The following is a 25453-nucleotide window of genomic DNA, read 5'->3' on the forward strand; positions in this document are numbered from 1 at the left end:
GTCGGGTGAGAGAAGGTCGAAATAGAGAAGTTGGGAGGAGAGGTCTTTCTGTCGTCGGTTTTTCTTTTGGGAAGCCAAAAGGCTGCCGAATGGAAAGAGCTGAGGGAGGAACAAGGAGAGGGAGACAAGCTCGGGGGTATCCCGAGTTGAATAGGTGAGACTGTGAGAGAGAGCAAAGTGGAGGGGAAGAGCAGCTCGAGGGTATATGAAAACCCCCGAGTTGAATAGGGGAGAGAGAGCTCGAGTGAGAGAAGAAAAACAGAGAGGGTTTTCAGAGAAAGAGAGATTGTTAGGTGAAGTTTAGAGAAGAAGAGGGAGAAGCTCCTCTGAGGGCGATAGATAGAAAAGGGCAGAGAAAGAAGAAAAGGGGGAGATGAGTTGTTCCCTTTCCGTCGGCCGCCTCTACTGTCATTGCCAATCACACCCACTACAGATCCTAGTGCCGTTCCTAGTATCTCAGATTCGTCCTTCTGCCATCGCGAGCTAAGGTTTCGGCAGCATAAAAAATCCAGCTACACGCTGAACCTCTGCACGCGAACTCTGCAGCATCTCCATTCTTAAGGTCACAGGAGGTAAAATCCACTACCTCATCCTCTTCTTCCCTTGCTTGAGGTGGATTTAGCAGTTCGCTAATGTAGTTTAGTCTTCCATTTGCTTATTTATTTTTCTGTTTTTATTCTTTTTTGTCGACTTGCTTGCTTTTGGTGGTCGTTTCTCGTTGGTTCAGTTCTGCAATCGGAGTGCTCTCCGGTGACCGAGGGGCTAGCGTGTCTCTTCACTCTTCAGACCAGTTTACTGAGTCCGAAGGTGGGGGCTCTGATAGAAAAGGGGTGAGGGATTCCTCATTCTTTTACTCAGCCCCTGGGATTCTGGTATTCACACCGACAAGAGAGAGGGGTGCCTAATCCCTTCCCTCTCTCTCTCTCTCAACTTACCCAGAATAGTCTTGTCTTTACTGGATGGTATGGAGTCACTATTAATCCCAAAATATTTTACTGAATGCAATTTCGCCACCCATCATACTCTGATGGGTGGCGACTCCATTCATTTGGCCATGGAAGTGAACTGAGCATTTTCCCGACGTTCACACTTCTATTTGGTTCTTTTTGAAATCTTGAAAGAAAATGAAGGGTAAAAGAGTTACAAGGTATTTCTAAATCCATTTTAAAAGCTCAGGGTATGTTTAAGCCAATTTATGAAAACCCAGGGTATGTTTAAGTCTTTTATCCTTAAAAAATATATATGAATGTAAAACATTAAAAAATTATCAAAAAAAGTAAACATACAAAATATATACATGAAAGTAAATGTAAAAAATTGATATGAAACAATTTTTTATGTGAGGAAACAAATTAATTGTATCTTTAATGCATAAATAAAATATTACAAGCAATTTTAGTTTGTATGTCTAGGTTATCTAATTCTCACCTCTGCCTTTAGCCTTTTAAAACCTTGGTTCTGTGGGCAGGGGTGTGGGATCAGTTTGTGGTTAGCAGATCTGAAGTGGCTCATACAGCTTTTTATAGTGTATAACAGGAGTACAGGACCGTGGGTTTTGGTGTGACCCTACTTGAATGCTTAGATTTAAGCCTCGAGTTGACTTTTGTTTATCTCTTTTGGCGAGTTTCAATAATCCAGCAGTGAGTATCATTGTCACCGCGACCTTCTCTCATGAGTACCTGCTTGCTTGGTGCAAAAGGGTTTTGAGTTGCCGCCTCTCCAACTCTTCCCAGCTGCTAGAGAAAGCAGTGAGTATCATGTTTCCTTGTTTTTTCTTTAGAATGGACTAACAGAAAGTACGTGTCTTGAAACCCCTTTGCCATAGGGCTGTAATCAGATCGGATTCAGCAAATCCACATCTGGTCTAACTACTGAAAACATGCATCCGAATCCGATCTGAAATCTAATTGGATTTGAAGACCTTGGATTCAAATTTGAATCCGACTCCACTTTAATTTTTTAAAATACCAAAAAAATAAAAAAATTAATTACTTTTCAACTTTTATATATAATAAATTAATATAAATAGAACATACTGAATTTATTATTATATATAACTTCATTTATAATATAATATATATAAATATATTTTTTATATTTTAAGTATAACTATATAAAATTTATATATTAAAGCCAATAAATATTATAATATAATCGGATCGGATGGGGTCAAATCCGAATCCAATCCGATTATTAATCTGGTGTGATCCCACAAACTTGCTGACCAGAGGCATAGAAACCTCCAAGGGAAGAGGACGATCACTCCTTTTCAGCCCCTTTCCCTATCTCCAACTGATGATGAAAAAAAAAAACCCTAGGTTGGATGTGAGAAAATCAGAATTCTGGGCAGATTCGATTTTGTCACAGTGGCTCTGATACCATATTATAAACCTAATCTGCACTAGAATTCTGTTAGAATGAGGGTTGAAGAAGTAATAGAAAGACTAGAAGAAGAGAGGAGAATAGAGAAGGAGAAGAGTTCTGGTTCGAACTAGAGAGATTGATCACCTCTCTAGTCAGCCAGCTTTAATTTATAAGTTTCTATTCAAAAGACAAAAGACTCCTATGCCCCTACTTAAGTATGGGACACAATCACTAACAAAACATTACACATCAGCAGCTTTAAACATAAATATAAAGACCAAAATACTCCTACACAGTCGACATTAACAATATTATAATATAATCGGATTGGATGGGGTCAAATCCGAATCCAATCCGATTATTAATCTGGTGTAGATCACAACATCCGAATCCAATCCGATTATATAAACACATCATCCGAATCCGAGATAATCGGATTGGATGTCGGCTTGGGCTCGGATTTTCAGGTATCATTGACAGGCCTACTTTGCCTGCAGCGGATGCAAATTGAAATAGGCAGAAGGCAGTTGATTAATTAATTTATGATTTCTTCAATATTTTGTTTTTAAGCAGTTATTAAATCTCTTTGAGGTCTCTGCTTACGTAAATTCTACAAGTATATAGAATCCATTCTAGCATTCACCTTAATTTTTGAGTTCAATTTGATTGCCCATTAAACCAATTGTTTATCTCATGTGTCTTTGATTTTCTACTTAGGATTTGTCTCTCTTATTTAGTTACTTCTGTTTAACGAAAGGAATCTGTAGTCCACTGATTGAGACGAGTTATACAAAAATTTCTTTGTTGATGCTGAGAACCTTTGGTTTGTTTTAAATACTTGTTGTTGGTGGGTGTTTTGAATTTCCTCTCCCGCTATTTTGGGCATAGTGTTTGTACTCCTTAATTCATATCAAGCTTGAAACAACATGTCACAACAATCTATGGGATCATCCAGATAAGGGTATAAAAATACTATGCTGGTCTGCTGGGCAAAGGAGATACACATGTTCATTCTCTTCCTTGTTGTCCTGGTAACAAGATTAGTATTCGTCAAAACATTAAAACAAATGATATTAAATATTAAGCTGGTCATTGGACAATGGTGGTCCTCATATTGCCACTTTTGGATCCTGAATTTTTTATATGCATGCATTCTCAAATTAGTTTTGGACATTGCCATCGTCCTAGGGGTTACCATAGTGTTTTTCTTGAAACATTATAAATATGTATCCACCAAAACATTGTTAACTTATGTGCCCCTATATAGTAAGGTTTGTGCTGTGCTTTTTAGATATGATAATTATCATCATCTACACCTTGTCCCAACTATATGGGGTCAGCTACATGAATCCTGTTTCACCATTCCTTTCTCTGTTTGTTAGATATGATATGTAAGTGGAAATTTTCAGGAGATCTAAAAGCTTCATGACTTCCATTCTCATTTTAATCTTGTAATCTATAAATATATTTCTTCATATGAGAAGATTCAGATATACAACTTTTAAAAATATGCTATTGTTTTATAAGCATTAGCTGGGAGTTTAAGAGGTTGTTTGGTACTGTGGTTGGTTGAAGTGGCAATTTTGTACTTGATTTTTAGTATTGGAACTTGGGGGAAAGTAGGGCGTTTTGCACATAACTCACACATCAGTGCCACTAGGCACCACATAGGACACTGGAAGTGGAAATGTCCCAATAAAGGAGGACATGTCAAAAAGGTGTATCCTCCAAAAGTGGCTTGCACATAACCCTGTGTGAAGGATGGTATAAACATTTTATACTTGAATCTGCCCAACCAAACATGTAGGTTTGGTAAACCAAAATGCCAACATGGTGCTTGTGTGGATGCTCAAGTACAAACATTGAAACTTCAAACAACAACAACAATGCCAAACAGCCTCTAAATTATTGGTTGCTGATTAATTTAAATGGCTTATTAGAGAAACATAGTGCTAAGCTTGTTGGAGCTCGTATTTATGGTTGTAAATACATCTTGTGATTAGACTTGTTCATGGGCTGGGCCGGGCCGGGCTTTCACTCTGTATTAACAGATTTTTCTAAGGCCCGAGCCCGAGCCCGGCCCGACCATCGGGCTTACAACTTGGGCCCGAGCCCAGCCCTCATAAAAAGCCCGAAGGCCCGAGCCCGAAATTTAGCCCATACTGTTACTACTGCTGAAGCGGCTGAATAGAGAGAGAGAGAGAGAAATTATAAAGAAAAGAATAAAAAATGTATATATTAAATTATAAATATATATTTCAATAAATATTATATTATTTATATATTTTATATAATCTATAAAATACATACTATATATTTTATAAAATATATAATGCTGAGTCGGGCCGGGCCGGGTTTTTTTGACAAATCCTGAGCCCGGCCTGAAACACAATCGGGCTTACTGTGTTAGGCCTGAGGTCAGGCCCGCGGGCCTAATTACATGACCAAGCCCGACCGGGGTGCGGGCCGGTCTGGGCCGGGCCATCGGGCTACCCGGCCCATGAACAGGTCTACTTGTGATAAACTATTCATGGTCTTTGCCTTTTATTATTCGGCTGTATTACCATCATGGCATTGCCCACTTATGTCAATGTGGTTGTCTTTTCTTCCCTTGTAGTGAAAAATGATCTTTTACTCATATTTGTTCACTTGGATCACTTTTAGTTATTTACTTATGTTGTTACATGAATCTTATAGTACTATAATAGATTAGACATGTTACTGTTCTTTATTATTTGGTTGACATTCTATTTGGTATAGTTTTTTGTTTGTGGAAATCTATAGTAGCCTCAATAGGTGATAGAACAAGGAAAAGTAGAACATCTATTGCATGTTCTTAGAAGACCATCTATTGCACATCAAGGAGTTGATCTAATTGCAAGTTGATATCTCTAGAAGAGGCAGAGGGAGGCTGGAAAAGATACTGGTTTTGATAGTGATAAATTATCTGAGGGCTCACCTAAAAAGGTTATGACCCTTGATAGAGTTGAATGGTTGAACAAGATTCATATAGCTGAACCCATATGGAGGCTTTGTTCCATTGCATTGAGTATGCTATTGGAAAGGTAATTCTATTTCTGTAAAAAAGAAAAAGAAAAGATCCCTCCAATCATCAAGTCAGTCATGGTTAATCTAGGTTCAGAGTAGTCTTTTCTTAGGTGGAGAGAAGAAAGAAACCTTAAAAGAGACTACCCATTTCTTCCAGGGCGTCCACCTGCATCTAAAGAGATGCTACATGAGGTTGGATCATCAAATGGTATAAATTTTGGAAAGGTATTTCTATGGTGTCAACATCCTTCTTACATTTGTACTGTAGAATTTTGTGTTTTTTTCATTTTTATTGTTTGTCATCTCCTCCCTGAGAATATAGGTCCTGATTTTCAAGGTTCTCAAAATACAATAAAGTACTGCTCAATCCTTTTAATTCCTGTAACAAAAACAACTTAAGATGACTCCATACTTATCTAATTATATTGTTCAGTACCTTTTTTTCCTCATCTAATTTTATCTTAGCACAAGGGCTGTTCAATTATTCTGTCATGTCATGCTTTTAGCACATCACTTAGTAAAACTTTCTTTTGATGGACAGTGATGAGGGAGATCGTAACAATCCAAGTTGGAAGTTTTGCTAACTTCATTGGATCTCATTTTTGGAACTTTCAGGTAGAGTTTTGCGGCATGCTTTAAGTCTCTGCCCTGATTTTTAATGAATTTATGTATTAATCTATTGTCTGAACTAGCCTTTGGTTAACTTAGGTAGGTGGCATGATTTGCAAGACAAATCAAAATATACAAATACATATGCCTACTTATGTACATTTTTAATTTGTATATTTATAGCAGTTTCCATGCTTGTAGGTTATGATAGCTTGTCGTGGCCAACACCCTTTATTTTATTTTATGTTTTTTAAAAGACAAGGTAAACATATACAAATCCCTGCTCAATAAGATACTATACAAGAGTCATTATCCTCTCTGGACACTATAATCTGTATGCATGGTTGAAAAAAGATTACTAAACTCAAAAAAGAGCTGCTAGATGTATCCTTGAAGGCTTGAACTGCTTACACAAAGATTACCCTGTATGCTTGTTGAAATGTGAAACTCTTGTTATGTCCACATATGTATAATAGGCTATCTGCCTTCATGATGGGGCTTTCTTCCATTTCTTTACAAGTTAAAGATTTGGATTTCCTACCTTATAGGAGTATTTGGTGGTTTCTTTATACATTTATTCCAATAACAACTTTTGTATTATATATATCAATAGAGGAATGAGGAAAAACAACTCCTTGTACAGTGAGTATAATCATAGCTGGTCAGTGACAATGAATGATTTTTGAGGAGTCATTTTGTTTGCCTTATTTGTTTTCCTAGCATAAACTAATGCCAAATCTTGTTCTCCTGGTTATAAGAGGGATTATCTTTTTTCTTTGTGATAATGCTTTTTTCTTGTTTCCTTTTGGTTTGCCAAACTTATTTGATCCTTGATTGTGTAATGATCTGTTATATTATGTTTCTGTAAATTGATTTATGTAGTTGAATTAGTTAGATAACTTACCATGGACTTGATGTTGAAGGATGAGTTGCTTGGATTGGTCGATGATCCTCATGGAGATCCAGTCTTCAAGAATCAATCTTTGGATATGGATGTGTTCTATCGTGCAGGCGAAATGCCACAGGTGGATCCTATTAAAGTCAATCTCTAGATTATCATTTAAGAAATGTGTGCTTTGTTCTGTGTATTGATTTGGAAATCCCATTCCTTCTTTAGTTCTTGTTGTATTTTATGCTGTTTGTACACTTTTTTTTTATGATAAATATACTGTTTGTATTATTAAGGTAAATTAAGTAGATGATCATGCATTTATTATTTGATTTTGGTGCTCAAGGTATAGCAAGCACTAATTTGAACATTTCCTTCTCTTTTGGGTGGACGAAGAGAGACTATTGGAAAAGGAGCAAATTTAATGATAGGCGAATAGACTAGCACAAAAATGCCACAATTAAAGAAGTGTCAAAACAGACTAGAGTTCTTTCTAGAACGTTCAACTTCTAAAGGTAGTGAGAACTATAAGGTGATAGATTCTTTAAGGGCCTCTTGAATTATCCAAGTTATTCTTTTTTTTCCCTTTTTAAAATGCTTTTGTAGAAACTATCATTGTGACACCAGTGGTTCCAATTGTTCATGGATTTATAGTAATGTATGTATTAATGTGAACAACTAAGTTGGTAATTAGCTTTTTGTCATATCTTGTCTGTATCACCATTTGAAAATTCTACTGCTTGTGGAATACTGGTGCTTTTGATCTTGATCTTCTCTAACTGTTTTTTTTTTTAATGTTTTTCTTTCTTAAACTTCTTAGAATGGTTTTCTTGTACAACACGCATTTTCGAATACAGTCTTGATGTTATAAATTCATCGATTTCAATTTGCAACAATTTTTTTTGAAATTATTATGCTATTAAAACTTCCAAGTTTCTTTGTAGACGTCATTTGCTTACACCTTAAAGCATATGCAGGGCATTCCTACATATTCTCCTCGCCTGCTTTCAATTGATTTTCAAGGTACTTATTTCACTTGGTCAATTGTATCATTAACTGGGCTGGTCTTCCTCCTAGGGAAAAAGTATTATCTATAGGCAGATGATGTTACTTTTTCTGTAGTTTCTCATGATAAATGAGTTGCTTATTTCTCTTTATTTTTTTGATCAGTATCAAAGAAGAATTTAACGTGAGCATTTGTACCTACTATCTCACCCCTTCCCCAAAAATACAAGCAGAAAATTAATGCGAGCATAATCTTTTCTATGTCACTCCTTCCCCGAGATAATTTTTGAGCCAAAAACAATTTTTGAAAGACAATTAAAATTATAAAATCATTCTTTTTGTAGGGATTGAGAAATTAAGACTCTAACATGGACTTGTTTGGGCTTTACCTCAAGCGGCTTGATACAAAGGTGGCTCGTGGAATCAGGAATTTTAAATGTTTAACATCACATTAACTATTTGAAGTAGCTGATAAAAAAAACTATTTGAAGTAATGCAGTTTGGAAAAAATAAAGAGATTGAGAGTTTTACATGCTTGAATATGTTTTATATGTTTGATTTTATTTTCAAATTTTCATGTTGAATGTGTTTTACATGTTATGTTTATGTATTTTAATTTGAGTTGATATGTTTTTTTATAACATTTATCTTAAAACTTAAGCTTATATTTTTAATTAATATTATGTTTAATAGTTATTATTATTTTTTTTGTATTTTTTCATTTTTTTGAATTTTTTGCCTTTTTTGCGCCTTGCTTTGAAAAGGCACAGGCCTTGCCTTGCACCTTGGGTGCAAAATGCCCCTTGTGTTCCTTGCACTTTTTTAAAACACTGATTCTGGGATAATTTGTTTTTAAGAATTGGTTCTATGTTGGAGTAGCTATGGGTTTCTTTGGTTTCTATTGCCTTAGTCTTGGGGCTTGGGCTTGATATGGTGGTTTTGTCTTTGTGTTTTGGTTCCTCCTACAATTGTTTTCATGCTTGCAGGTGTTGTCATAAGCTTTGTGTAATCATTTTTTTCATCTTTAATGAACACACATTGTTTTTTTTGTTGTACATACATATTTAAAAGAAAAGATTTGGCACCTCTTCTTTGTGGTGTCTGGTTTCTTGTACATCCAAACATATATTTGGTAATTACATCTATTAAATATCGCATTTATGTGCTTTTGTTTCCTGAGAAATAGTATCAGTGGGTATGCTTTCACACTTTTTCTTCATTGAAGTCTTTTTGAGTTGCAGGAACTCTTGGTTCTCTTAGTTCACATGGTTCCTTGTATCATGAGATTCCATCTGCTCCAATGCATGTTCGTACATGGTGAGACTTATTCTATTGCATATTATCTTATATCCTGATGCAGTTTATATTATGGTGTGCTTGAAACACAATGATGTACACCCCCAGGATATATGCTCTTGCTTGTAGTTTTACCTTAAGAGATAAATTTCTGGGAAGCTGATAATGAAAGTGGATTCTTGAGACAAATTGTCCACTTTTGAGAGAAGACAAGTCATCTCTTATTGACAGTTTCGTTTGCACTGTTTTTTTTTTTTTTTTTTTTTTTGGAGTTTTAGCAGCAATATTATGAAACCAAGCCATAAGACCATTAGGAGAACTTTTCAAATTTATAACTCCTATTATTGCACAAAGAGCGTGTCTATTTCAATTTCAAGTATAGACATGCTATACCTCATCTCCAGCATTTTTTTTTTCTGTGAAGAGTGGCTGTTCTCAGACTTAACCCATGTTCTCATGTGTGTCATCCTGAGATTTTTTTTTTGATCAGCAAAAAGTTATTTTATTAAAATAATTATAAGTGGATTAGTACAATTGATTACATGATGCCATTCCCAATTACACAAGCTAGATTACAATGAAGCCCAGTAGAATTGCTGCCTTGCGACCCCTTGTTTTTCTAAGGAATCAGCTAGCCTAATTGCACTCCTAATCCACTTAAAGTTAGCATTTAAATCCTTCACTATCCTTTCAACTTCCCTGAAAATATGTTTGAGAGTCCAAGGAATATGTCGCTTACAAGTAGCCTATGTAATGACTACTTCTGAATCCCCTTCCACCTCCACCTGTCTAAAGCCCAATTGCTTTGTCAACCGGAGCCCATGAAGTATGCCAAGAATTCAGCCTTCACAGAGTTTGTATTGCCAATTGGCCCTGAATATAAAGTCAAGATCCTGCTCTCCGAGTTTCTGATTGCTCCACCTATTCCTGTCCCGGGTTGCCCAAGGAAATTCCATCAAATTTCAGGGCCAATTGGCCCTGAGTATAAAGCCTTAGATTTTACCATTGCACCAAGCAATAGTCTTAAATACATTTTATTTTGCGCTTGAAAAATAGACTTAACTCATTTAGGCAGTCATATTTAACATCTCTATGTTTATGTCTTCTGGAGTGTTTTGTCAATGGTTTGGCATGGGTTGGGGGTGGATGGAGGTTTAGTTTCTCCTTCTCTCCAGTGTCTACTGGTCATCATTCTTGTAGTTTCTGTTTTTTTTTTAATGAAAATTTTGTTTACCTTCAGAAAATATTTGAAATCTCTATGTTATTTTTGTCATTTTTCATTAAGTCATGCATGCAAACATGTTGAAGGTAACCATCTCATTATACCAATGTGCAGGACTGGTAATGTTACAAAACTTGTTTCTGATCCTCAGAAGAAGAATTTATTCTTGCAACGTTTGGATGAAGAAGAACATGGGAAACCAAGTGCTGAAGAGGATGATCATATCCAAGATAAAGACATAGTTGAATGTCTAGAAAATGGTGTTCATTTTTGGACTGACTTTTCAAAAGTGCACTATCATCCCCAGAGTTTATATGAATTAAAAGGGTTATGGATGGATGCTCAAGAATTTGACAATTATGGAATTGGAAGGGACATCTTCTCTGAGGCACTACGCGGAGAAGAAATTAATGATAGGCTTCGGTTCTTTGTAGAAGAGTGTGACCAGATTCAGGTATTCAAATTTGTTATCTTTTGTCAGAGGAATTGTAATTCTGTTATCTTGAGTAGTGTTAGATATCTACTTTTACCAATAATCTTACATCTGTATTTGTAAAGTGGTGTACCTACTAAAAGATAACATGTGAAAAGACAATACACCCTTGACATATACATGTGTAAGAGCAGTAGTAGATCTCTAATCCCACTGGCAAGAATATGATTAACATTACTAATTTTGTTAGTACTACGGGATGGAGTTAAACTGCTGAAAATATTTTATACTTATGAATGTTTTGGGACCTCTTAAAGATTACAGTAGGCACCACCTTCCCATGAGACCCAAGATCACTATTTTGTTGACCCTACATTTCTGTTTATATTATTTAATCTTAGTAATAGAGATTCCAAGAACCACTAGTAGGGGTGCTAGTTGGGTGAGGCGAGGTCAACTGGTCAATCCTAACCCAACCTGAGCTATTGAAACCCCAACCCCAACCCTTTGGGTTGGCCTGACTTTTCTACTTTTGCCAAATGTCCTTATTTCCTAGACTTGAGTGTTGAGGACATTTCAGTTTTAGCATTATTGTTTATATATAAAAGGACATAGTTATATGAAGTAAAGTCAGGTTCATACATTTCAACCCCAATCCTGATCCAACCCAACCTGAAATTTTCAGGTTCAGTTCAGGCTAACCTGGCCCAAGTTGCATCCCCAACCACCAGCTTGATCAAGGAATCCATATTAGTCCTCCTAGAAGAAGTCTTTGTGGCCAATTTAGGATTCCTGTCAAGTTTCAAGAAATCTTTGACTGTCACATTGTTTTGGGCAATGCGTTTTTATTTGTTTTGTTCCCATACCAATTAAATTCCGGATTCTTCCATTATTTATGTGCTTTGCATGGCTATTCACATTGTTAAGGTCTGTGATGTTTTGATAGATTATCCAATCCCAGAAATGTCCACCCAATAATATTGTTTAGGTCATAAAAATGGATAAAAGTATGGTGAATAAGTCTTTGCTTTATCTATCCTTAAAAGTTGATGCTGCCTTTACAGGGTATTCAATTTATTGTTGATGATTCTGGAGGTTTTTCCAGTGTAGCTGCAGAATTCTTGGAGAATATTGCAGATGAATATACGAACACTCCAGTTTTGCTTTATGCTGCAAGAGGTCCAGGTCCTGGAACCACCAACAAGAATGCTTTAGGCCGGAAGGACTCTATTTCAAAAGCTCTTCATGATGCGGTCTCATTTTCAAGACTCTCTTCCTTCAGTAAATTGATTGTGCCAATAGGATTGCCTTTCCTGAGTAGAAGTAAGAATTCTTGTATACAAAAAGGTGGCTTTAAGTGATTGATGTCCTTTCTGTTGTGTGTTCAAACTATGTTCTGTATTTCCCTTACAGCACTTGAACTATTTCTGCATAAGCAATGCTAGTGGTATAATGCCTTTTTTTCCTCTCTCCTTTTATTGTACTGGATACATGTGCATCTTACACACACAGTTGGGGCATTGTGTCAGTTAAAGAATTCCTCATCTGTGGGGTATGCACACAATATGGGTCCCATATCTGCATGAATGCTGTTAATCTTTTTTTTTTTTTTTAATTTTTTACAGGGGAAAAATGTTATCACTAGCATTGTCTTTCTATATGCTTTATACCAGCATTTGTCCTCCTATGCATGTGCACTTAAGTATTGCTATTTTGGGTCATTGTGTCAATTAAAGAATTCCTTACCTGTGGGGTATGCACACAATATGGGTCCCACATCTGCATGAGTGCTGTTAATGTTTTTATTTATTTTTTATTTCTTTTACGGGGAAAAATGCTATCATTAATGTTGTCTTTCTATATGCTTTATACAGCATTTCTCCTTCTATGCATGTGCAATTAAGTATTGCTATTTTATTTATATGCTGATAATACTTTTGATAAGTAACAATGATCAGAAAAGTACTACTAATATGAAAAGCCACCTCCACTTGAAGTGGTTAACACACCCTGGTTATAAAAATCATAATACCAAACTGTACGAAACAGCCTCGTAGCTGTCTTCCAGGGCCTGAACTCTCCTAAACAAACTACATATCTCTGTCTGTTCCCTAGCAATTGGCAAGGTAATTGTCTGATGTAGGCACCATCCTGAACAAGCCATTTGACATAGAGGCGAATATCCATTTGTACATCTGATGTTACCATATTTATATGTAGTTTGAGCAATCTTAGGTCTATTTTGTTTTTTGTTCAACTGTTTTCTTCTGCTGACCAAACTTGTGTTACTGTAAAGGTAAGGCGTCTACATTTCTTTGCATAGAAGATTCAAAGGCTTACCATTGCAGTGCAGTTTATGCTGCTGCCCTGCATTCCATAAGTCTCCCATTCCGAATGGAATCGATTGGGTCAGCTACAGACTCACATTATGTTGCCGGTGCTATTGATGTTAATGGGATTGTGCAAATGTTGGCGGGTCAAGCCAGGCAGAATATGGTGGCCATTCTGGATGTAGCTATGCCAGCTCCTTGTTTAACTGGTATTTATCTGGTTAGTTTTTTAATTTTACAGGTTCTTTTGCGCTTGTGTGTTTTCTGAAGTTATATGCTCCTGAATTCAGGTGAACAAAACAAACAATCTGTTCAAAGGGGTTTGCATTCTTTGACACCAGAGATTGCAGAGGATGTGGAAGATTTTCGGGCAATAGAATCTACAACTGTTCATGGAATACATCATTCAGGTAAACTTCATTTCTGTGCATGTGGGTATAACATATTTGTACCTCTTTATTTGTTTTGAGAATGTAAGTAAAATATATCATATGCTCAATTAAAAAATGGAAGCTGTACTAATGGGCAGATGTGGAACAATAAATAGAAAATTGTAATGCTAGCCCAGCCTGGACCAGAGAATCAAGCAGGCTAAATTGTTTCTAAACAAGACGACCAACTTATTGACAGAAAAACAAGAAAGATCTCCCTGCCCCTCTAGCTAGAGTACAGTAATTAAATTTGACTTCATGAATTCTATCTGATCTATTACTATCAACAACCAAATTTCACCAATTGCATCATGTTAATGCACAAATCTCCTTCAACCAAATTTGCAATCAAACCCAGCTTGTTCCAAGTTGGATAGATTTTTGTTTTCAGTGGATTGGGAAGAGCATTGGGGGGGTGGGGTTAGTATCAAGGGCCTTGCCTAGGGTTACCTCAGATCATTGGCCAATTTTGATTTGCAAAGAAGAAATTCAAGGGAGAGGACCTGCCCCGTTCAGGTTCGGGAACATGTGGTTGAAATACCCAGGGTTTATAGAGAAGGTCAGGGATTGGTGGACAGAGTATAATCCGAATGTCATTTGGGAGGGTATGGAATTCCATAGGAAGCTTGAAGGAGTTAAAGGCTAAAATAAAAAATTGGAACACCCACCAATTTGATAGACTAGAAGAAAAGAAGCAAGAGTTGGTGTTTCAAATGGAGGCTTTGGATTCTAAGGAAGGGGAAGGAAATTTCAAGGAAAATGATAGAGTTGAAAGATGTGCACTAAGAAAGCAACTGGAGGACATCCTATTTAAAGAAGAAATCAGTTGGAGGCAGAAGTCAAGATGTTTGTGGTTAAAGGAAGGAGATAGAAATACGAGATTTTTTCATGCAATGGCAAATGCTAGGAGAAACAGGAATTGTATTTCCAAACTTGAGGTTAATGGAGAACATCTGACTCAATATAGGGAAATAGCTAGGGCCTTTGTGGATCATTTCAAATCTATTTTTAGATGGCGCTTAGGCGGGAGAATAAGTCTAGAAGGATTGGAATGGCCAAGGATTTCGGAATACTCCAAGATGCGGCTGGAACGACATTTTGATTATGAAGAAATTAAGGAAGCAAATTTCTCTATGGATAGGGCTAAGGCTCCGGGGCCTGATGGGTTTACTATGGTTTTCTACCAGGATTGTTGGGAGATTTTAAAGATGGATATTCTGAAGGTATTTAATGAATTTTTTGGGGGAGGAGTGATTAATCTAGGGTTGAACTCTACTTTTATCGCTCTTATTCCAAAGAAGACTGATGCAGTTCAGCCCAGTGAGTTTAGACCCATTAGTTTGGTGAATAGCCTATATAAGATAATAGCTAAGGTGGTATTTAATGAATTTTTTGGGGGAGGAGTGATTAATCTAGGGTTGAACTCTACTGAGGAGTTTTGGTTTTGGAGAAAAGTGGTGTAAATGGATTAAGTGGTGCCTTTAGTATTGGTGAATGGAACTGTAGTGGATCACTTCCCTGCCATTAGAGGAATTAGACAAGGGGATCCTCTCTCCATTCTTGTTTACCCTCATTGCGGAGGTGCTTGGGTTGCTTATTGACAGCTGATGCAAAAGGACTAGTGAGAGGATGGAGAGTTGGCAGGGATAGGGTTCCGGATATTCACTTGCAGTTTGCTGATGACACCATTTTGTTTTGCGAAGGAAATGATCTTAACAGGGTAAGGAATTTGAAGCTGGTGGTGGACTTGTTTGAGAGGGTATCAAATCTAAAAGTTAATTTCAACAAAAGTTGTGTGGTGGGGGTGAATATGAGTGAGGAGGAGTTTCAGGTTTGTGCCTCTTTATTGGGTTGTGAAGTCTCCCAGTGGCCTATGAAGTACCTAGGACTTCCTTTGGGTGATTACCCTAGGAACATTAGCTTCTGGAACCTGGTGGTAGATAGACTCACTAAAAGGCTGGCCACCTGGAAGAAGAATCATTTATCTTTGGGAGGGCGAATAAATTTGATTAGATCTACCCTGACAAACTTATCGGTGTACTTTTTATTAGTTTTTAAAATTCTAGTGGGTGTGGACAAGAGGGTAGAAAAATTAATGAGAGATTTTTTATGGGAGTCTAGGGAGGAGAAGAAGGATCACAGAGTCAACTGGGAAATGGTCTGTAGGAGTAGAGGTGATGGAGGTTTAGGTATTGGCAACATTCAATTGAGGAATCAGGCTCTCTTTGGGAAGTGGCTGTGGAGGCTACCTCAGGACAAGGATAAATTGTGGGCTAAAGCGATTATTAGCATTCATGGGCTGTTGGCAGATGGTTGGGATGCTGGAGTGTTGCCTCAGGTTACTTGTACTTCTTCCTGGAAGGCTATACATGCGGTCCTTCCATCTTTCTACCTTTTGTCAGATACAATCTTTGTTTGGGGGACCTTGTTAAATTCTGGGAACATGTTTGCTTGGGTGAGTCAGCTCTGAAAGTCCAATTTCCTACCTTGTTTGCTATCTCTGATTTTAAGAATGAGCCAATTTCTTCCTTTTTGATTCCTTCTGACTCAAGACTCAGGGTTTGATTGGGACTTGGGTTTTAGGAGAGGTCTTAAAGATTCAGAATTGAACCAAGCTTTGGATTTGATCACAATTGTCCAAGGAATCTCTTTGGACCCATCTAGTAGAGATGGTAGATTTTGGACCTTAACCCCTTCTGGTTCTTTTTCTTGTGCTTCTTTTTTTAGAGCTTTGACTCAACCTTCTCCTATTTCGGGGTCCTCCTTTCCTGCTAAAGAAGTGTGGGGAAAGCTAATTCCACCAAGAATAGGGGCTTTCTGTTGGGAAGCTATTCTGGGTAAGATTAATACCAGTGATTTGCTTCAAAGAAAAAGACCTTCATGGTGCTTGTCCCCTAACTGGTGCATCTTGTGTAAAGCTAATGGTGAGAACTGTTATCATCTGCTTATTTCTTGCCCTTTTCCTTTTCTATTTGGAATTGGTTTGCTTCTTTGTTGGGTGCAGTTGGATTTCCCCCCCGGACATATAAAGCTTGTTTGCTGCTTCGTCTATTAGTGGCTATAAGAAGAGGGGAAAAGTTCTATGGAGGTGCACTAGAGCTGCTATTTGCTGGGCAGTCTGGGAAGAAAGGAATCAAAGAGTGTTTCAGGATAAGGAAAGGAGTTTAAGCACTGTTTTGGAGGTGGTTACAGCAAGAGTCTTGCAATGGATGAAGATACTGAAACTGTTTGAGAACATTCCAGCAGGGCTGCTGCTGAATAATTGGAAGGCAGTGGCAGAATCAGCTCCATGGAAAGATGCTTGTAGTCCAATGTGATCTCCACCAGCTGAAGGGTTTATAAAGCTCAATTTTGATGGAAACAGTGATGGTAACCCCGGGCCTTCGGGTATTGGAGGTGTTTTCAGAAATGAAGGGAAAGTGATGGCTTTGTTTTCTGAATCAATTGGTGTAGGTTACTCTCTTAGGGCTGAAATATTGGCTGCTTTGGAAGGTCTAAAAAGAGCAAAAGAATTAAATATTAATAGTCTAATTATTGAAGGTGACTCCATAGTAGTTATTGGTTGGCTAGAAAAAGAAGAGATTGGGCTATGGAATTATGCAAATGAAAAAAAGAAGTTCAATTGGCTATCTAGGGATATGGTAGTAAGATTTCAATGGGTCAAACGGAGTGCAAATTCCTTTGCAGATGCATTAGCCAAACAAGGGGTGGGAAGGGTCCATTCATTCTGGGCTTGTTTGTAATTGCCTCTTCTATTATTATGTTTATCCTTGGGAAGGGTTAAGAGAGTTTACCCCTTCCCTAGGAGGCTGTAATTGCTGTACTTTGTTTTATTAATAAAATTCCTGTTACTGATAAAAAAATTCAATCTTATGGTGTTTGCTAAATCACTTTCATTTCCCAGGGAACTGAGGCATGAATTCCTGGCAATGTTTGCTTCAGTGAGAAGACCAGAAACCTCAACCTTGGTAGGAAAAAAAAAGGCCATTACCCAATGTTGGTCCCAACTATATGAGGTCTTGGGAGGGGTAGACTACAACTATAATCATCCAAGCCTTAACCTATGGGTTGGCTGCATGAGTCCTGTTTTGCCATCCTATTCTGTTAAATGCCATATCGTTGTTAAGACTGGATGCAAGTGTGCCATATCCATATCCTTGTGACCCATTCATAGTTTCAACTTTTCTGTGACTTTCTACATTATAATTGACCAATTATTAGTAGCTTGTTAAGAAGCATTTGAAATAAAATGATCTCATTTCGTTTTCCTTGATATTTAGTATCCAAGTATGACTTCTAAGGTGAATCCATTCGTTGCTGATAAAATATTGGAATTCAGTCATTTCTGGATTTCAAGAAATGAACTCACTTACATTTTTCAACAATCATAAGTGAATCATTTCATTTATCGTAATGGTGAACCCATTTCATACAAGAGAAATGTTGGTTAAAATGCTACATGAAACTACAATGAAATTATTCTGCTTCACATGGTGTATGAGCAGGATATTGCTTGTCTCTATATGATGCCCTGGATTTTCACTTTAAATAGGCAAGATTGACATAATCATTAGAATGTAGCTTCTCTTTACATGACTGGTTTCTGTGCCACTTGGATGAATCTTAGCCTGGTTACTGCTTCCTATAGCTGAATTGGGACGTATGTAACCGGAAAAGGACATATTGATTTAATACCTGATTCTATACCGGTCTCAGACATTGATCCTATTTATATTAAGACTAGTAGGGACCCGTGCGATGCACGGTAAAATGTGGAAGATTTAATAATTTTATTTTTCATTTAATGTTGATTTATAAAAAATAATTATTGTTAATTGAATATGAACAAATATTTTTTAATAAATTTAGTTTTATTAATAATTTGTAGTAATTTTCATAATTCTTGTTCTTTTTATTATTTTTAAATGAAATTTTGATTAATTTTAAAATAAATAAAAATAATTATAAAAGCTAACATTTTTATTAACTTCACTAATAATTAACAATTATATAGGAATGACAACGGGGTGGGTTCAGGGCAGGGCACCCCATCCCTTCTCCTGCCCCATTGTCAAGACACTCTACCCCATCCCTGCCCCATCCCCAGTGACGCGAGTTCAGAGCAAGGTAACCACTCAATGTCGGGCGAGTTTAGGGGCAAGGCATCCCACTCTTCATCAAGGATGGAGAATCCTCGAATTTCCCTACCCCGTCCCCAATATTGGGTAGGTTCAAATAGAGGTGTAAATTGGGTTGTGCTGGGTCGGCACAACACAACCTGCATGTGGCCCGCACAAGGTGCGAGTCATGCCGTGTTGGCCTATGAGGCATCCTAGGCTGTGCCTCCCTCTAGGATAATTTGGGGGGGTTGGTTCGGCATGGCCCATGGCTCGAGCCCGCACAAGTTCGTGGTGCCATGCCGTGGGTCGGGCTGGTCCATGGGTCAGGCCATGCCGCACACCTAGCCAAGCTCAAGGCAATGCACCCACTCCCCGTCCAAGGTTTTTAAAATTGGACCAGATAGGGAACCGTTCTAGGGTCGAATGGTCTGTCAGTCGAATGGATGACCTGCTTCGACAAATAAAATAAAAAATTAGAAAAATAAAAAAAGGCAAAAAATTGTTAATTGGGTTGATGGTTCAACCGCCCATGTCAACGGTTCGCTAACCAAATAAACGGTTTTTGGACAAAAAGCGGTTTTGAGGTGAAACGGTGTTCGGTTCCCAATTTTTTGGTCTAACCATCTGGTTTGATCAAGTTTTGAAAATAATGTCCCCATTAACCTAATATTCAATTTGAAGATAGAAATGATCAAAAAGATATATTGAGTATCAGCCACGTAGTAAATTTCTAAAAGTACACTATTGTCTTTAATATTGAAAAATGTAATTTTATGAAAATTTTGGAAAATTTATTGTACTTGTGTAATTTTGAAAATTTATTTAAATTTTTATTAAATAATTTTTTTTTTCTTTTCAAATGGTTTACTTACAGAATTATACTAATTTATCTTATAATTTCTAATATAAACTAACCAATAATTTCCTTTTTTCAATATTATACTAATTTATCTTAATAATTTGTGTAATTATTTGTTCAAATTATAGTTTTCCATTTCCCATAGTCATTTATCTTTAATAATTTTCAATAATTTGCAATGAAAATTACATAATTTTTAATGGTTTTCCAAAATCTATCAAATGTAATAAATTTTCCTAAAATTTCCAAAATATTCTAATAATTTTCAATAATTATTTAATGCATTTATTACATTTGTATCTTTTAATTTCAAATATGTTATTTTATGAAAATTTTTGAAAAATTTATTACATTTGTGTAACTATGGGGATTTATTGATTTTTTTTAAATTGTTATTAAATATATTTTTATTTGGTAGTTTTCGAACAAAATTACACTAATTTATCTTTTACTTTTCAATATAAATTAATTAATAATTTCATTTTCTAACATTATAATATTTTGTTCCCTCATTTGTATTTGGTTATTAATTATAATAATAACAATAACTAAACTTTTATACCTTTTGATAATTGTTAAATATAATTCTCAATCTTATAGAAATTAGTTAAAAGAGTTTTAATGAGTTAATTAATAACAATATTTATTATTTTTTGGTAATTTACTAACCGTATTAATAAGAATATTTAATTTTTGGTAATTTACTAATTGTATTTATTAACTTTTGGTAATAACACTAATTAATACTCATTGAATATGGGTGGGATTAAATATTAACTGTATTTAACTATTTATTAATTAATATGAATAGTTTAAATGAGGGAGAGGAGATATAGATTGGTGGGATGCATTTTAGGAATTGATTAGGGAGCGGGGCAACATGATACTTTCCTATTGGTTTATAGGAATATTTTTAGGTAGTTGGGTGACATGGCTTGATGAGAGTGGTGGGAAGGGGAGAGGAGAGAAAGTCAAAGAGAATGCAGGGTGGGGATAATGGAACAAGGAGGCATGGTGACGGGGACAATCCTATCAATAGAAATACATAAGAGTATATAAGTGTTTTATATTTTAACTTTTTAATAAACAATCCTATCAATTCAACCCGAGTTGGTCGGTTTTCTAGTATTTCAAATCAGTTTTGGTTTAATAAATATATATTAATATTTTATATTTTAAATTTAATTTTTTAATACGAAAAAGTAGGAAAATTCCCATATTTGTTAATCTAAAATATTTTATATCATAGATTTAATTTTTGTAATTTATTTTTTAATAATATCATTGTAATTTATGAAATTTAAAGTTAATTTTTAAGTTTAAATCTTTTGAACAAACTAAACCGAAAATAGATCCAAATCGATACAACTCGAGTTGGTGGGTTTTTGCTAATGGTCAATCGATCGGTTTCGAGTGACAAACTGCGGACTTGACCAGATTGATTTGGTTGGCGAAACAGCCTGCAACTGCAACTGAACTGAACCAATCATTGAACACTCCTAATTTCAACTAAATTTATAGTCTAATTTCTAATAAATAACAATAGTTTAATCTCCAATAGTTATTGAAAATTTATAGCAAAAGTACACAATCATTAAAAATAAGTTTATAATGAAAATATAATAGATATATAATAATTACAAAAATATAATAATTACTGAAAATAAACTAAATTAGTCAATAAATAGTGTAATCTTAAATAATAGTTTAATATCTAATAAGTATTAATCTATAAATGATAAAAAATATATAATTACTAAATATAAATTTATAACAAAAATACAATAAATACGATAAATTAAATTTCAAAAGTTAAATAATAGTTGTTTAATCTCCAATAATTATTGATAATTTTTTATTAAATAACAAAAAAAACATTTATAAATAATTATTGAAAGCATATTTATAAAAAAACAATATTATTGTAAATATATAATGAATACATTTTATAAATGTATTTATAAACATACATTTATTAATTATAGTATATATAAACATATAATGAATATACACTATTATTGTAAAATTATTACTAATAAATATAATTTTGTTGATAGTTATTTTCTATAATTATTAATTGATATAAGTGAAATTAGTTATTTGCAATATTATTTAGTTATTGAAATAATATTGTTATTTAAATTCTTAAAATATTAATTATTTATTGAATTTAATAATCCATAAAATTATAATTGTACTATTATTTCATAATTCGTTATTAATTTTGTAAAATATTAAATTATTATTAATATGATTATTATGAATTCTATTATAATTATTTTTCTACTTTTGAGAATTTTTTTTAAATTTATTAAATAATTTCGTTATTTTAACTATTTATAATTTTTTCATATTAAATATTTAAATAATATGTAAAATATTTAAAAATTTTCATTATTTGAATTTTATTTATTTTAATGTGATTACGTAATATTAAATATTTTGTTATACTATTTAGCTATTTTTGATGTTTTTTATTTAATATTTTTAGTTATTGAAATATTTAAATAATATTTTATTTTTCAATGTTAAATTTTTATTATTTGAATAACATTTAAATTGAATACTTTATAAAATTATAATTTATATTGTTACTACATAATTTCATTGTAAAAATATTGAATTATTAATATTATGAATATTATTAAATCTACTAATTTTGTGTTTTGAATAAATATTTTAAATTTAGTATATAATTTTGTTATAACATTTAAATAGTTCTGAATTTTTTTAATCGAAACTTTCTTTAGATAGATATAGATAAAAAGTGGGGGAGAGGATAAATAGGAATTAGAGATAGTTTATGAGAGAATCTCTCTACTAAATTAGAGATAATTTAAGAGATAAATAGGAGTTAAGAGATAATTTAAGAGATAAATAAGAATTAGAGACAATTTAGGAGGAAGCGGGGGAAAGTGATGCCACTTGGCTGAACATTAGAAAAGCAAATCCCTCTTTCTTTATGGTTGTTAGAAATAGTTAAGCAAATGTGATTTCCTTATTGGTTTAATGGGTAATTATGTTGAATTAAGAAAATAAAAAAGTAAAAAAAAAAACAGAAAATTAGGAAGGGGGGTTTGAAGCAAGGAGAGGTATGGTGAAGTGGACAGACCAATATATATATTAGAATCTATAAATTATAAAAAATATATAATTAGTAAAAGTAAATTTATAACAAATATACAATAAATACGATAAATTAAATTTCAAAAGTTAAATAATAGTTGTTTAATCTCCAACAATTATTGTTAAATTTCTATTAAATAAAAAAAATAAAAATACATTTATAAATAATTATTGAAAACATATTTATAAAAAACAATAAATATTTATTGAAAGTAAAATAAATATTATTTATAGTATATATAAATATCTTATGAATATACACTATTATTGTAAAATTATTACTAATAAATATAATTTTGTTGATAGTTATTTTCTATAATTATTAATTAATATAAGTGAAATTAGTTATTTACAATTTATTTAGTTATTGAAATAATATTGTTATTTTAAATTCTTAAAATATTATTTGTTTATTGAGTTTAATAATCCATAAAATTATAATTGTACTATTATTACATAATTCATTATTAATTTTGTAAAATATCCAATTATTATTATTAATATGAATATTATGAATTCTATTATAATTATTTTTCTATTTTTAAGATTTTTTTTTTTAAATTTAATACATAATTTCATTATTTTAACTATTTAAAATTTTGTCATGTTAAGTATTTAAATAATATGTAAAATATTTAAAATTTTTCATTATTTGAATTTTATTTATTTTAATGTTATTACGTAATATTAAATATTTTGTTATATTATTTAGCTATTTTTAATGTTTTTTATTTAAGATTATTAGTTATTGAAAATTTAACATTTAAATTGAATAATTCGTAAAATTATAATTTATATTGTTACTAGTTAAATTCGTGATGAATTTTGTAAAAATATTGAATTATTAATAATATGAATATTATTAAATCTATTAATTTTTTGTGTTTTGAATAAATATTTTAAATTTAGTATATAATTTCGTTATATCATTTAAATTGTTCTGAATTTTTTTAATTGAAACTTTCTTTAGATAGATATAGCTAAAAAGTGGGTGAGAGGATATATAGGAATTAGAGATAGTTTAGGAGAGTATCTCTCTACTAAATTAGAGATAATTTAAGAGATAAAAAGAGTTAGAGATAATTTAGGAGATAAATAGGAATTAGAGACAATTTAGGAGGAAGTGGTGCCACTTGGCTAAACATTAGGAAAGCAAATCCCTCTTTCTTTATGGTTGTTAGAAATAGTTGAGCAAATTTGATTTGCTTATTGGTTTAATGGGTAATTATGTGGAGTTAAAAAAAAACAGAATTAGGAAGGGGGGTTTGAAGTAAGGAGAGGGATGCTGACATGGCAGGACCAATTTATAGATAGATAGATAGATAGATAGATAGAGAAGATATGTGGGCTTTTTGTGTCAAGAATTTTGGTCATGATTATCTTCTGGAAACATTCCCATGCAACCTAGAAATGGGTTTGATCTAATTCTGACCTAGATATCCACGGATATTTTGCATTAGAATTGATGATTTTATTGTTTATTATATTCCTCTAGTAGGTTGGGCACTGGTCTGATTTGGTCGGTTTAATTGTTCAGTTGGCTCTCCCTGCTCCATTGAAGGGACGAAACTCTAGGATTTTGGAGTTTTAAGACGTTGAGCCAAGCTAATCACGAAAAAAGATAAAACTAAAGGCAGAAATTAATCTGATAGTGGTGCATGCCCTTCTAAATTCAAATTCCTTCTTGCTATGCATAGCATTGGTTTCTTTTTGGCTCTCTAGGAGCTTTTGTAGGGCTGGGCCTTGGTCAATTAAGGCTAGCTTAAGCTCACATCAGCCTTGGTAATAATCTTTGAGCATCTAAACTCAGTAAATGTTTAAAACCAGGCATGGGCCGGATTTGAATTTGGTCCAATATTGACATGTGCTAGTTATTCAGCAAAGGCCTAATCTACCAGGTACATTGATTAATAGAATCCAGGCTTTGGTCTGATTGTGAACACTGCCAAATCCTGCTAAAAGTAGACCTATCCTATTGATAGCCCTAATCCTTTTTCCTGTTCTAATTGGAAGTAATGCTGTCTAAATGAGAAGAGACAATGCATTCCATTCTAATGTATTTTTTTTTTTTTTTTTTTTTATGTTTTTGGACAACAGGAGGTAATCCGGCCTCCATTTCTGAAGTGCAGGATTCAATCTTTGCTTCTTATGAAAGTGCTTTGACGAGGCCAATGTTCTCTCATCTTTCGGTTGCTCTCTGTCCTCTTCCAATACCCTTGCCTTTTCCATCAATATTCAGCAACCTTGTTCGCGAACGTGGAGAGCTGTTGGACAGCCCAATTTATGGGTCTCAATCAAGGGGATCACTTGATGTTCACTCTATTCCCATGGCTGCCAGACTACGTTCTAGCAATGCCATCTTGCCTTATATAGAGACACGGTTGGGCAACCTTCGCCGATTTGGAATTGAGAAGGGTGCACCAGGATCTGAGGTGCTTAGAAGTTGGGGTTTTGAAAAGGATGAATTGCAGGACATGGGGGAGGAATTGTCTAGGATGGTTATGGCACTGGATCCTCGTGAAGAATCCTCTGATTCAGACTAAGATTCTAGCAAGTGCACTCATTTTGTAGCTTTGATGAAACTGCAGTTTTTGTAACTTTTCTGGAGAGGGCATTTTTCTTTGTTCGCTATGTATTTTAATTTAGATTGGTTCCAACCCAAACCTGGTCTATTGACACCTGTATACTGATCTTCTATCAATGGACAAGATATTGGTTCAA

The 25453-nt window shown here is 34.2% G+C and overlaps 1 protein-coding gene across 7 annotated transcripts; it reads left to right on the forward strand.

Moving 5' to 3' along the window:
• Positions 1 to 25453, forward strand: LOC104601934 (plasma membrane, autoregulation-binding site, misato segment II, myosin-like, tubulin/FtsZ protein). 7 transcript variants are annotated; one of them, XM_088889855.1, is made up of 11 exons: positions 1 to 572; positions 1639 to 1748; positions 5954 to 6027; positions 6945 to 7046; positions 7855 to 7933; positions 9157 to 9232; positions 10548 to 10887; positions 11931 to 12189; positions 13163 to 13405; positions 13487 to 13606; positions 24830 to 25453. In XM_088889855.1, coding segments are annotated over exons 2-11 (1740 nt in total). In that variant the 5' UTR covers positions 1 to 572; positions 1639 to 1747; the 3' UTR covers positions 25276 to 25453. The 7 variants fall into 7 exon arrangements, with proteins under 7 accessions (XP_088745981.1, XP_088745982.1, XP_010263735.1 ...); XM_088889856.1 differs by having other exon boundaries at positions 2 to 572; positions 7888 to 7933; XM_010265433.3 differs by lacking the exon at positions 1639 to 1748 and having other exon boundaries at positions 2 to 572.

The sequence above is a fragment of the Nelumbo nucifera genome, chromosome 6 (assembly GCF_055504915.1).
Source record: "Nelumbo nucifera cultivar China Antique chromosome 6, China Antique-T2T, whole genome shotgun sequence".
NCBI classification, from domain to species: domain Eukaryota; kingdom Viridiplantae; phylum Streptophyta; class Magnoliopsida; order Proteales; family Nelumbonaceae; genus Nelumbo; species Nelumbo nucifera.

Coding starts and splice junctions, on each gene's coding strand:
- LOC104601934 (XM_088889855.1), top strand. Junction 7,047..7,854: donor GTGCAGGCGAAATGCCACAG/GTGGATCCTATT, acceptor GTTTCTTTGTAG/ACGTCATTTGCTTACACCTT. Junction 12,190..13,162: donor ATTGCCTTTCCTGAGTAGAA/GTAAGAATTCTT, acceptor GTTACTGTAAAG/GTAAGGCGTCTACATTTCTT.